Source organism: Aptenodytes forsteri, unplaced genomic scaffold (genome assembly GCF_000699145.1).
Source record: "Aptenodytes forsteri isolate BGI_AS27 unplaced genomic scaffold, ASM69914v1 Scaffold10, whole genome shotgun sequence".
Classification (NCBI taxonomy): Eukaryota; Metazoa; Chordata; class Aves; order Sphenisciformes; family Spheniscidae; genus Aptenodytes; species Aptenodytes forsteri.
This window is the reverse complement of record NW_008794117.1, coordinates 42,008-56,177: the sequence shown is the minus strand read 5'-3', so window position 1 is coordinate 56,177 and position 14,170 is coordinate 42,008. Positions and strand designations below refer to the sequence as shown.

Genomic DNA, 14,170 nt, shown 5'->3' with positions numbered 1-14,170 from the left:
TTTGGGACTCTTTTGGAGAGTGTATAATGACATCTTTGCTTTATTTGTCTTTTGGTTTTGGTGCATTTGCAACCACGGGACCCTAAAAGTTTTTTCTTTAAATGAAAAAATGAGATTATTGTGAAATGATGTGATTCCAGATGCTGGAGGGGGAAGACTTATAAAAAGGTATCTTCTTAGTTCATCTCTATTTTTAATGCATTTAACAAGACAACATTCCTTGGCAATAAAGTAACAGTACTTCTCTATAGATCAGAAGCTAATTCACAGAGACCAAGAACCCACGATCACTCAAGGACAGCAGCCAAGCAGGGAACTAAATACTGGGGATCCATGCTGATGATGTTATGTTTGGCAAAATCTCCAGGGCTAGAAGCAGAGCATTTTGGTTTTTCTCCTCGCCTAAAGAGCTTCTTATCTCCTTTCCAAGATCGTTCATCCTGACCTGTCCTTAAAACACCTTGTGTTTCTGTGGGATGTCAGGAAGCATACCACATACCAGGACTGAGGGCCATAGGCACAAAGCTGTACACAAGCTCTTGACAACGTGCAGATGTAGAAACCCACATACATGCTCATACGTGCAATCAAACTTTTGCACTAAATCCATTGGCTTGTGTTCACTTAGAGGATGGTTTTGAAAAAAAGCATTTTGTTGACAGTCTGTGCTAAGCCCATATACATGTATAACAGAAGAGTAATTTAAATATCATCCCTCAGGAATAGATTTCTTTTGAGCCCACTTAAGTTCAGCATTTTAAGCTACAGGAGAGAACTGTTCTGTTTCACGTAGAAAAATCCTAAATTAATCCTATAGCAACTATTTTTAAATTGCTCTGTTTGTGCCATTTGCATTTTAGAGGATGGGACAGGAAGCAGCATACTTGATACTGTTAGAAAAATTATGCTTGTATTGATTGGCCCAGTGACCAATGATGATGCTTTACAGGGAATCTAGTTTCATTTCTAGTTTGCTGTCCCGATGCTAGGACTGCCAGTACTTTGATGGCCAGTTGAGTCTCTGGAGAGGAAAAAGTACCTTGAGTCTTCCATAGTACTTTTTCTGGCTATATAAGGCATAATGTTGGCTGGCACTGGTGGGAGTCTTTCTGAATTGTTCTTAGCAAGAGGCCTGAGTTGTGCGTGAGGCAGGATGTTTAAATCGGGGAGAAGAGAAAAAGGATTAATCTCAATACCGATTAAAATTTGTAATATACAGCATCTGGGGCTGTTTTGCGATACCTGACATTTCTAGGTGCAGCGGGGTGAGGACAGCACAGCTGCTTGTATTTTTTCATTGTACACTTATATTTTGTTTTTCCAGTTAATCTTACCACTCTATCATTACCCTAGTGGTTGCTTTTCAGAAGTGGTGAGCACCTACAGCTTCCCTGGAAGACACCAGGAATTGAGAGAGTTTGGCACCCCTGAGAAAGCAGCACTGTTAACTTGCTTTCACTGATTTTGTTTTAGTGCTAAAATAAGATTCCACTGATGTTTTGACAAGCAGACTGATCTTTTCACCCAGCTGGAATATTTCTTCTTTCTTGTCTTCCTGAAGCCTTTGAAGTTGCATTGTTCAGGCTGTGGCCATCTAATAAGATGACAATGTTTTCATACAGCAGTTGTGAAAGAAATATCTAGAAAATGCATTGGTAGCCACATGAATGAAATGAAATGAATTACATGAAATGTACCAGTGTGACAGTAAAAAAAAAAAAACCCAAAACAAAAAAACATAAATCAATTTGACTGTGATAAAACTTGTCATGGAGTATTTACAAAATTGCCACAAATAAGTTAGAATGGAAGGCAGAAGTAAAGATTATTTTGAAATAACATAGGTACAAAAGTCATATGGTAGGACAAAACTTTATTAATATTCTTCAATGAAGGTGTAATATTAATTTATTGAAAATGGGGAAGGGTAAGTACTTGTGTATGTATTTACAATTCAGAAGTTTTGTTTGACCCCGTATTGAGATCAAAGAATCATCTCGTGTAGTTCTCTAATTTAGATCCTTTATGTCACTTGTAATTAGTTATTGTAAATGGTAGACTAAAAGCAAGACTGAAAACTCTGGCTTTAAATAATTGCAAAACTAAAATAGTACTTTACATATTGTACAGTCCCTTATACTGAGTATTTCTTCACTAGTACAAACCATGCACAACAACATGCAAATGATGGAAAATCACTGTCATTTTATAGAAACTAGATTCGTACAGCTAACAAAGAGCTGTGAAGCACAGTCAGCAGTTGACAGCAACAGATATCGGAAGTGTATAGATTGTATTGATTGGCCCAGTGACCGATGATGATGCTTTACAGGGAATCTAGTATCATTTTTGATCTGCTGTCCCGATGCTAGGACTGCCAGTACTCTGATGGCCAGTTGAGTCTCTGGAGAGGAAAAAGTCTTCTTAGATCTCTTTGCTATCATTTTTATGAGAATGAAATGACACACCAGCAGTCAAACAAATTGTAACTTGAATAATGTAAGTTGCATTTTGCCATATGAAATAAAAGTTTCTAACACAAGTTTGTTACCTGAGTGACAATTAGGGAAATGAGTAAAATCGTAATGTTTTTCCTTATTTGAAAATTATAATTTGAAATTTCTTTCAGAAAGCAAAGATAGTGAGACTTTCTACCACAACATAAGGTAGTAGCTTTTGGTTAGCACTGTTTGTACACCAAGACTTTTAAAAAGTACTGAGTACGTACTGTCTAGCAGCTGATTTGATTGCAGAAATGAAGTCTCCACCTATCTGTACTAGGTCTGGAGACAATGCCTTGTTGAGATCCCCCGTTCTCTTGTATGGCTTGGGTCCTGTAGTTTAGAGTTTGCAAGAATTATGCTTCCGTATGAAATGCTTACACAGTATCTGAGCTATTTATTGCTGTATAAAGGAGCCCCGGTACTTGCATGGCAAGCATATCAGCAGAAAAATGGTTAGAGTCTGATGCTGCGGTATGAATACTGAATCTGCTAAGTTAGCTCCTTTTCAAAGTCAACTTATTCATGTATCTAATGTATTTTATTAGAGAAGGGGTTAGTCTGCTGCTTATAGCTTAACCCAGGGCAGTGTTGCTTTTTGTCAGTTTGTTGTACAGTTATGGATTACCACTTTAAAAAAATCTGCTATTGCTAGAAATAAAACTGTAGGCCTTTGCCAAGTAACTGAATAAGGAATACAGCCCACAGAAGAATACACAAACAAAACTGTTCCTGGAGTAACTCTCTGCATTCAGACCAAAATAGTTCATACAATGAACTTTTCTTCCTAGATCCCAGTTTGCAGTGCCTCTGGTTTTGGGGTTTTTATTTACTTCTGTATGCTACAACTTATTCCAATAATAAGTTTAATCTGCTTTCTCTAAGAGCCTAAAGTACAGGACCTTATTTTCATAGTTTGTCTAATATGTTTATAAATATATAGACATCATATTTGGCAAAAATATGCATAATGTAGGAAGTTTTTTTAATATTTTATTAGGAAATGCTGTTTTAAACAGAGAAGAGAGAGGTAGTTTAATTAGAGCTTATTTTTTCTTATTTTGCAGCCAGAATATTAAACTTAACCAAAAAAAGTTTGAAACTTTTCTGTGAAGCAGAATCACTTTGTATTAATAGTGGTAAAAAGAGAAAAGCTAAAATATTTAACAGAGTTTCAATTAACCAACAGTCATTGCTGCTTTTGACTGTTGGTCAAAATGCCACCACATACCTGTACGCCATTTTTAGTTTCTGTACAGTAATTATAAAAGCTCCAGTCAAAAGATTTTGTGAAGGCCAGCAGAGCTGAGTGAGTAAGCTCAGTTACATAGATGTTCCAAGAGCATCTTTTGTTAATTATCTAACTTAGAATTAAGAAAATGTTCGATGTTTCAATAGGGTCCTTTATGTAGCTCTTTTATGTAACACGGAGCTGTTTGCAGTGCGGCCTGGTGCAAGCCTACATTTTTCCTCCTGCGGTTCAAGTCAAGCAGAGGCTTGAATTGTGGTCAACTGTATTAACCACAGTTCCCTCGTTAACTTCCTATTTAAATAATGTATTCTGCCTTTTTAAATTCTTCCTGCCTCCTAAAGACTGGGATGGAAAACTTCAAGTCTTGCATGACAGCTAAGTCCCTCTCCTTGGATGTTTAATTAATGGGAGATGGATGTAATACAATCAGTTTGTATATTGCTTTGAAATCTTTCTAAATGAAAGGTATGGTAGAAAAATACATTTACAGTTGTTTTAATTGAACGAGATTTTATTTGTAGCAAGATGGACCCTATTCTTACATGACAATCTTACTTACAGTAATGACATTTTTATGACTGAAAATAAGAAAAATAAAATGTGGTAATGTTTGCATTAAATATTTTTGAGCTGCAGTTGAGAATATGGTAGAAAAGAAGGTGTAGATACTGCTTTATGCAGAATTCCATATGTTTCTATTTGTATTTGCATTTTAACAATAAACTGTATCCTGATTAGGAGGCATAGCTTTGTAGGTCCTTTGGAGAACAAAACAAAAACCTTAATTACGTGACTTGTGAAATTCAAAGGCAGATGAAATATTCTAGGCATGAATTACATATCATGTAAAGGGGACATTTTTAAAAATACAGTCTATGGCTTTTGTCGGGACAGGAGACAAAACACTAGCTACACTGATTTTATTGCAAAATCAAAAGCCCTTGCTCCCCCTTTTTAAGCAAAAGATGATGTTCGGAATAGAGAAACCTGTGCTGTGTCCATTAGTTCTTTATACATTTAGAAGTAAATCCTGAAACATAGCCATGTAGGCTGACAGGGAGAGTAAGTGAACCTCATTGTAGCAAGACTTTCCTTCGCAAGCCTTTTACGTAACTGTAATCACTGAAACACACATTTCCACGTAATCCTGTCAAGGATAGCCCCCTGATTTTAAGCTTGGAGAAGACAGAGCTTGTGACACAGTCATTCAAAAACTACCAAGAGCCAACAGACAAAATGAAGTGTTTCAGTTTGAAATGACTACTTGCAGAACGGACCACGACATACTAATCTTAGGGCAGAGTGGTACAAACGCCCCGCCATCCCTGGCTGACATTCCCGCCAAGTGCAGTCCGAGCCACTTGTGAACACGCGTGCCAGGCGACAGCGAGCCTGCTGCGTGGGTGGTGCAGGAGGAGCCATTGATCCTCTTTATGAAAGCAATGCCGTACGCAGAAGCTTAAAATAATCTACTCTTTGAAAGGACGTCATTTCATCTCTGCCCTCCCAAATAAATAAGTCAAATTAATGGACTCCTACATGATCCCCCTTCCTTGTCACAACAAGGAAGCGTAAGTGTTGATTTTCTGGCTGGCCTGATAAATTTTTGTGGCAGTTCTGCAAGGTTAATTTAACCTTACCAGTAGAAGCTTCACCCCAGTGTGCTTGTCTGTTGTGATGAGACACTTGTGGGCTATTATTTCTGGTTCATTTGTGCCAAATAGTGGTCCTCCATACGTTGATTTAAACAATTTCTTTCCACCACCTCCACACTTTCACTACTTTGTAAGTACTTCATTGCATTGCTTCATTAAATAATCCATTCAAGCTCTTGAGCAGATAATCGAAAGGGAAAGTGAATATCAAAAGGGGAAGTGTGGCAGAGATCAATTCTATCCTCTCAGTTGTGATTTTTGAAAAAATTGTTAGACTGTAGGCATATATCCACAGTGACCAACTCTGAGAGTTGTTCAGGGCAACATTATTTGTCCAGTTGAGGGCTATAAAATCCCGCCAGACTAGAGACCTGCAAATGTAATTGCCACATTTACCAGTTAAAATGTTGCAAACGCCAAATGCCATAGTTGGTACAGTGCCTATTGGATTGTGCTCTGCATTTTGCTGTGTTCAATGCACCATCTCTCCGATTACAGCATGCATCGATGCGTTATGTAAGCTTGTAGTATGAAGCAAGTTTAGGGGCTTAAGTTATGAAGTCACTTGTTTTCTGTTTTTCTACAGCTCTTATAATTGCAATGCAAATGAGTTTTTATGCATGGTCTTCTAACTTGATTAGATTATTGGGAGAGTTAAGCAATCAGTTGTCTGCAACTACAGTGTTATCTGGAAAGTTGCTTTTTTCCCCACTTCGAGTTTTTGTGAAAATTATAGGCATTTGGGGTCATTTCCTACATAGATGAGTTGCAAACTCAGTTGCAAATGTGATATTTTCTTATCTGTAGCACAAACATATACAGATTACTTTTCAATTTAACAAATGTTATTGCTGATCTACAGAGTAAGTTTTAAAAAGTGCTACCCAGATTTATGAAGAGATGACTAAGACTTTTTTTCAGGTAAAGATGATCTCGAGATAAAAAAAGGCATGCCTAAATATGCTTCCTATTTTAATTTCTGTTTATTTCTAGCACACTGGGAACTGCTTGCTTAGGAAAGCATTTTTTTCCTGATACTTTCCCTACTTTCATTTCCCTAATAACTAGGAAACTACAGACTGCTCAGGCTGGTGTAACATCCTAGTATGGCTTAGCATATACTCTTGCAGCTAAGCCAGATGCTGTAGCAAAGGAAAGAAAGTTACGGTTTATTAACTTGTAGTCTGTATTGCTGTTTGTGCAAGCTGTTTGGGTGACCAGCCTGTAGGGAAGGATTTTTGAACTGCTGCTGTATCCAGCGAGCTTATTACAATGTAGAGCTGGAATCTGTCCAGAGCACTGAAGCTTGCTTTTTCCCTGGTGTTATCTCTTTTTGGTTTTGTGGCCCCACTGTAGCTTGTTGTCCACCCTGGGGAACCAATTGCAATGCTGGAAAATTAATCTCATAATAAGTATTTGATAGTCTCTGCAGGATTCTATCTTTGGAGAGGCAGCAGCAGTGTGTCACTGACTTCTTACTGCCCTCTGATGATGGTGGTTTTGACACAAACCCTCCTCACCACTGCCCCAACCCATGTGATTTAATAACGTGAGCTTACAAAGGAACTGTTGCAGTGAATACAAAGTATGCTCCAAACAGTAAATGTATGTGTATTTAACTTTGATAGCAATTAAGGACAAGTAGTGTCAGCAGACAGCAGAATGATACTACAGCTGTCCTGCATGTTAAGGAATTGATGTATTCAAGAAGGAGGTTTCACAAGTGCTGGAATGTTTAAGAAAAGTAGAGTGGAAACCATTTTTTAACTGTTTAGCTCATTTCCTCCTTAAAGTCATTGTTAAATAGATCTCATGCTTGCATTTCTCACATCTCGTGCCTCTCACTGTCTTTCCTGATAGATTGCCCCAGCAGAAGGATTGGTGTCTATACTAAAGAAGAGACATGACAGGGAAGGAAAAACAATTGCTCAAGTCCAGCAAAGGCAAACAAAGAGAAGAGTGCGATTCCAAGAAATGGAAGACACGTTGGATCAAGGTAATTTAAAGCTGTTAATTCATGGGTTGCGCTCTTGGGGTGCAAATGATGTTGATCTTTTTGTTCACAAGAGCAAAGTGGGCGTTCATTGTATGCACTGTCTTGGCTTTTTAAAACTTAAATCAAGTAATAAGTGAAGGTGATTGAGTGAAGATTATTCTATATCAGGTTTGGGTAACAAGGCTACAGAAGGATACAATAAGTACACTTCTGTTTTAAAGTTTGGTTGAGACTGAAGCCACAGGTTTTTTCCTCTGGCTGAATGATTTGCAAGTGACATCTAATGGATGTCCTTTCATTAATGTTTAGAGCTTAGAGGTGAGAGGTGTAGGCTTTCTCCCTAAATCTAATCCATGTAGGTGAAGAGGGATGCAGAAGAAACAAGTCTGTTGTGGTTTTCTCACAGGTAGCTTTCCAACCCTTTCTAGTAGACCATGGGATTGGAGGGTGTCAGATTTTAACCTTGCTTTATAATTAATTATCCATATGTATTTGCTAGCTATCATTAAATTTGGCTAAACACCTTAGTGCCTTTTTGATGGGCGAAATAGCCTCCTAAGAAATACAATATATTATTTTGTTATGCTTTTCTTGGAGTTTAAGATCTCTATTATTCAAGCTAAAGAGATGTTAAGAAAAATACTTCTGGTTACTAATGATGCTACTTTCTGTATCTACTGTGTGTGCCAGCCACTGAATGGTATTAATGGAGGTCTTAGTGCTTAAAAGTGTGTTAAGTGTCTCTCATACACTGAAAAGAAAATCCATTCACTGCCCAAAAGGGAGCTTATCCCATCTTTTTCTGGAAATTATATTAAAACAATTTATATTTTAAATAAAATTTCAATTAGAGTTTCTTCTATGATTTTTTCCAGGGATTTGGTGATTCAAAAGGAAAGTTGTTTATTACTATTATTTTAAATCTGATTTCAAACACACAAAAAAGTGCTTGAATGTTTCTTCTTTTTTTCTTCTTTTCCCCTGTTTCGTCTCCCTGATGTAGAGTGAAGGGAGTTCAGAAATTTTCTTAGAGCCTCTTCAATCTGACAGAAGATGCAGATGTTGTTCATGCACACAAGTTACCAAGGACAAGCGAGGTTGTGAGGATGTAGCAGCACCTCTGCAGCCTCTTTATTGCTCTTACTCTGGAATAAACAATCATGCAAAGAGTTACCACAGAACAACTGAGATGTAAAATAACCCTTCACAATAGCCTACCCTGAAGATTTTTGTCTCTATCCTTACAGTTAAAATGTCAGAGTAAACACAAACAGTTCATGGTAGCGCAGTCAGTGTCAGTACAAATGAAGCAAGAATGTTTCCATTTGTTTTAGTTTCAAAGCTTTTTGTTTCATTTCAGCTATTTCCATGAAGGAAGGCTTTGGTTGTGCGACATTCTCATAGTTAAGTGTATTTTGCTTCAGTGTGGAATGACTCCACAAGTGATACCAGCAAGGACAGGTACACAGGTTGCAGAAATGAAGCTATATAATTATTTAGGTTTCTGAAAAGACTGGGTAGAGAAACGTACAGTTCCTGGTATATATTACGGTCACTTTGACACGGTGAGCGTTATTAAGAGTGTTTACCTCCTGACCCATTCATGGTAAAATCCTATCTGAGATTTTCTCACACGCGTTCATATTGCTTTGTAGATGATCCTTTTTCACCTTTTCTCCTCTTTCATTTACAGATGAAGTAGCTGGTGGCTCCTGTATTTTGCTGATCCTGCTGTGCATAGCAACTGTTTTCCTTAGCATTGGAGGAACTGCATTGTACTGCACCTTTGGTGACATGGAATCCCCTGTGTGTACTGATTTTGCAGCCAACATGGATTTCTATTATACCCAGATATTGCAGCGTATGGAAGAACTTAAACACTGGACAGCCTTCTCCTGGTTGAAATGAGCGGAGACAGCACATTGAGGGCTCACTAATGGTTACTGGAGAGGGTAGAAAAAAATTGTGATTTCAAGTTCTCTAACACTTGCCGCCTGCAGGTGATGTGTATTTGATGATGTACTTACACTTTTACTTAGAAATCAAGAAAATTCTAGTTTAGCAATCAGGTGGCAAAATGTTCACATCTTAAGCTGTAGCAGTGTGGCATGGGAGAATAAAAAGTTACTCTCTTCACCCTTCTGAGAGTAGGCAAGTAGCTTTTTGACAACTTAAGCAAGTGAAGAAGAAAGAAGAAAATGAGTTGTCTTCTATATGCTCTCCCATTGCCACACATTGTGTGAGCAATCTCTGGAAGCTTAGTAAAAGGACAGCTTTAATTTACAGCTGTTTGTGCAAAGGTGTTGCCTCCAGCTATCATGCAATAAGTCTGTGTTATGGAAACATTTTTTTTTTTTTCCCTAAGTCTTACTATTTTTCTCCATTTTAATTCTCCTGGTGAGCCATGTAATTATTTGGGTGGAGTGAGAAGAGTGCAGCGGCATTAACGGAGCCCTCATTTGGTGATTAACAGGCTGACCCTGTATCTTATAGCTTACGGTGAATATCATGAGTGGGATAAATCTGCTGGCAGATTTCACGAAATTTCCTGGAACTTTACTCCCAGTATTGCGTGGGCCATTTTAGAAACGGAAGGTTAAAAAAAGAAACCATTGGTCTCACTAAACACAGAAACAAAAATAAGATGTTTAGTAAATTATTCCTGTTAAATAGTAAAGTGGCTTTGGCCAATTTTAAAGCACCTGGTAGCAGGTATGGGGCTAACTGGATTTTCTGTCCAGCTACGTCACTGACTTGCAGTAATCACTTTGTGCCTCAGCTTCTCCTCCATAAATGGGGAATAATGATCCTTGCCTTTGTCTGTGAATATTTATTGCAATTAGGGCTCATGTCTGATTCATCCCAGATGAGTGCACAGGATCACTGAACTGTGTGGCTGCAGCCTCTCTCAATGAGTGAATGCTTATGTAAAGTGGGACTGATCCAACAGAAGAGATGGAGGCTCACTGCAGATCCGCGGCATGTTAGTAGTCCAGGGCACTCGTTCCAGCAGATAAAGCACATTTGCATCTATTTGCCCTGCGGTTCTGAGACCTGTGTTGTAAAATCTGTTCTTTTTCTGTCAGCTATACAAACAAATTTAAATCGGTACAAAGAGTCATTTTAAATGGGTATTTCTGTCACTTGGTGCTCAGCCCTCCCTGTGTGGTATGCGAGAGAAACACTGACATGACTGTGAAGGTGAGAATTAGATACACAGGCCTTTGGCCCACGCTCTGGTCAAAATGTGGCAACTGTTCGTGCACAGAGCATAACGGCCTAGCCCTGCTGAAGGTGTTAGTGTGAAACGATTCCTTTACACCTCAGGAAACGGCATTTTTGAGGGGTCCGCTTCACTCCACTCCATGATTTCCTGCTTACTAACGACGTATGATGCAGTGTGTTCAGGTTTAGAATATTATTTTGTAAAATACTATGAAATGAAATCTTCAAGATATTGCTCAGAATTATAACATTAAATGATCATGCTTTCTGGCATTTGCAAGCAAATTGTCCCTCTAGTGAGCTTGATTGTTCCTAAAGCACTGTTATACTTGACGGGTTTTTAAAGTGAAAGTTAAAATCACATTTTTTTCTAGAATAAATTGCATGTATGATTCCTCTTTTTGTTTCCACTGCGGAGGCTTAGTTTATTTATACCTTAGGGAGCCTCGTGTGCAGCTTTACATTAAACTAGCAAATTTAAAATGCCCAAATTAATGAAAACTTTTGCTTTCAGAATGAAACTTGAGAACGGTAGTTTGGTATATTTTTTGTTTGTTGTCTTCAGCATATTAGAATGCTGGGCTAATCTAAAGGAGAAAGGGAAAGACACTTTTGTATTTTAAAGTGTTACTGGCTGGTTCAGTTTATTATTTGAAGTCTGGGTTTGTTTGTTTATTTATTTAGTTTTTCTTTTAAAGAGAATCTTAATTTTCTTTTTTGGTAATTTACTCACAGAGTAATTAAAAAGCATGCATTCAGTTAAAATACGTATTTATAGTGACTGTGTAGTTAGAATATATTTTGGGTTTCTGTAACTTTGCATTGAGTGTTTCAAGATATTAAGTTTATTCCTAAAGAGACAACTGTTGATTTCAGCTTAAAAAAATCTTTTTAAGTTTTTGTGCACTTCATCACCAAAAAGATCAAGAGGTATTTCTAGAACTATTTATTCAAAAGTATATCAAATATGGAGATCAAAGATCCTCCACTTCTAGGTTCATTTAATTAAAACTATTTTAAAATAATTATTTTATTTAAAACTGTAAAGCTATTTAAAGTCAAAGCAATTTTTAATAAGCACTTCAGTTTAAATCAGTGGTCCAAATCCTGGTATGTCTGCTTTGTGCTATGTTCCCAGTGCAAAGACTCACTAGTATCAGCAGAGCTGCCTACAAGAAAATCGTGAAGAGGTTGGGCACCACTTTACCAGCACATACCCGATGAAAAATGAGCGGCCAGGCATTCTGTGTAACTCGGCTACCTTACACTTGTGTTGTAACTTGGAGCACCTCTCCAGCCTTTCCAGCCTATGCCAAGGTACCGCACCTGCAAAGTCTCTCAGGATCTGAAGGAGCGGAAGGGGCACATACGCACAGGCTGCCCGGCTCCTGATCTGAGCTGTTCACTCCTCAGTTGCAACCAAGTGGTTGAATCTGGATCTAATTTCTGTTGGCATTCCTTTATAAAAAGCTGATGGTACTAATTCTTGCTTCATGTGACAATTCTGTTAGTGCAAATAGTTTGCATGGTCTGTAGTACATTATCAAACTTGTAGCTACCAACGTAACAAAATTTGCTTTGTGTCGAACTCCAAAGAGTGTGCGGGTAGGCCTGATGTTGGCCTTCCTTCATGATCTGTTCTCTTTAGATTGCTGGTGACATTGCTTCCGCCTGGGTGACCTGAGGGGTTAGGATCTTACAGTCCAGTAAATCCAAGCTAAAAGAAATAGTTGATTTGAACAGTTATTCCTCTTGTCTGAGTATTTTGAGGTAAAATAATACTGAGCAACAGCTAAGATTGTTATAAGTAGGAAGAAAACAGAGGAAAAAGGCTTTCCCCCCTCCTCTGTGTGTTTTAAAGCCCTTTGTGTGTAAGTTTGTTTTTATTCTGTTTCCTTGCCTGCCACTGCCTTCATGGCTGTTCTGCTTGGCAGCAGGGGAAACATGCTACATCAGCATAAAACCATTTGTAGTTGGTAGGAAAATTCAGGGAATGGTGCAGTACTTGACAGTAGTTAAAAGTCTTTTCTTAAAATATGACTGGATTTCAGGCTGATAGTGTATCTTCAAACAAGTTGTGGCCACTTAATCACCTGCAGCACTGCTAGAAACCCTCACCTTCCAGTTTATTTTTTGAGCATAATTATTTTGAAGAGATTCTCGTGATAGAGCAAAACCAACAAGACTTTTGATGTAGATTCAGCATACGCTGCCAAGAAGAGCTTTCTGATGACATAATTAACACCCTCACCCCAAATAGCATAGACTACACCAAGAAAAGCACTGTGCTGTAGCATAGCCACACTATACTACGGGCTTGTTTTCAAAACAGTGTCAGTAAGGAAGCAGATATTCCACAGCCCAGATATGCCAGCAGAAGTTTGTAATCTAGACACAGCCCATGTTTTAAATTTTTTCCAGTATCTTTGCTTTCATACTTGGAAAATGCATAGCCCTGGTGACAAGCAGTAGGAAGTAGTTCAACGAAAAGGGAAACTCTTGTTTAGGGCTTTCGGGAGTAAAGGGCAAGCTTGAACTATCAAATAAGCCGAGTAGATTGGAAGTCCAGATTCTTGTGTGACTGGGTACTATTCCACTCAATAATCTAAAGGGGATGTTACCCTCCTAAGAAAACATGTTTGCCTATTTTGTACTGTAATGTAAAACCAAGACCATCTGAAAGGACTAATAACTATTTGTAACAAATTTAACTTAAGCGTCCTTTAGCAAAAGGAGTAAATAATTGTGTTTGAAACCATCACCCAAGCTTGTAATTTAAATACTGTAGCAAAAAAAATAAAAACTGTCCCAAAGAAAATATATGAACCTTTTTGGGTACTGTGATTTCTAAATGCATAAAAAGACTGAGAAGATTTTCTGTGACATTCAAGTAAATGAGCAGTACCTCCAATAAGAATTTTATGGTCAAACCCAAACCAGAATGGAAAATGAGGATAAAAAACACATAAGGTTTGGTTTGGTTTGGTTTTTGGTGTAATGTAGTTTTCCTGGGTGGGTTGGTTTGTCTTTGCTTTAATACTAAACGAAAACCCAGCTTCCTCACAGAGCCTGGTTCCTCTAGACAGGTGGGTTTAAAGTACTAAATGTTGCCTTACTGCATCGTTCTGAAAACAAATTGACAGGCAGTAAGTTTCAGAATTCCTAGTAACTGGGTGGGTGACCGGGATAGTGGTCACAGGCCAGTCTGCTCTTTGAGTTCAATTAAATAAATAAATAAACCCCACAATTCCAGCTCAACCCAACCCAGCAGCCAGAGGGTTTTTTCTTATTCAAAAATGAGAAAAAAAGAGAGATTTTCATATAACTTCATTGAAACTTGTGAGATAACATCTCACAGCACCAAACTAAATCATAACATAGTATCTGGCAACCCGGAGGTGTAGCCTAAGAGTGGTCTTTATGTGTAGAAGTAAATTGCTGTTGTAAAGAGTTGTTCTGTGAAGGCTGACATCTGGTTTCAGGAAGACAAGCAGCTGATCTTCCACTTCCGAGTCCTGATCTGACTCCTGACCAGAAGCAT

The 14,170-nt window shown here is 38.1% G+C and overlaps 1 protein-coding gene across 2 annotated transcripts in view; it reads left to right on the top strand.

The window, feature by feature from the left end:
* The window catches only part of CNST (consortin, connexin sorting protein), a 56,678-nt gene extending 43,258 nt beyond the window's left edge, over window positions 1-13,420 (top strand). Inside the window, exons 10-12 of one of the 2 annotated variants that reach the window (XR_657392.2) lie at window positions 7,269-7,404; window positions 9,098-9,903; window positions 11,768-13,420. Coding sequence is in view for 1 of the 2 variants with exons in the window: in XM_009275985.2 (XP_009274260.1) it covers window positions 7,269-7,404; window positions 9,098-9,312 (351 nt within the window). In the remaining variant the exon portion in view is untranslated. Of the gene's footprint in view, window positions 1-7,268; window positions 7,405-9,097; window positions 10,082-11,767 lie in introns of those variants that run through there. The other variant, XM_009275985.2, reaches the window with a different exon arrangement.
* The last annotated feature ends 750 nt before the right edge of the window (window positions 13,421-14,170 follow it).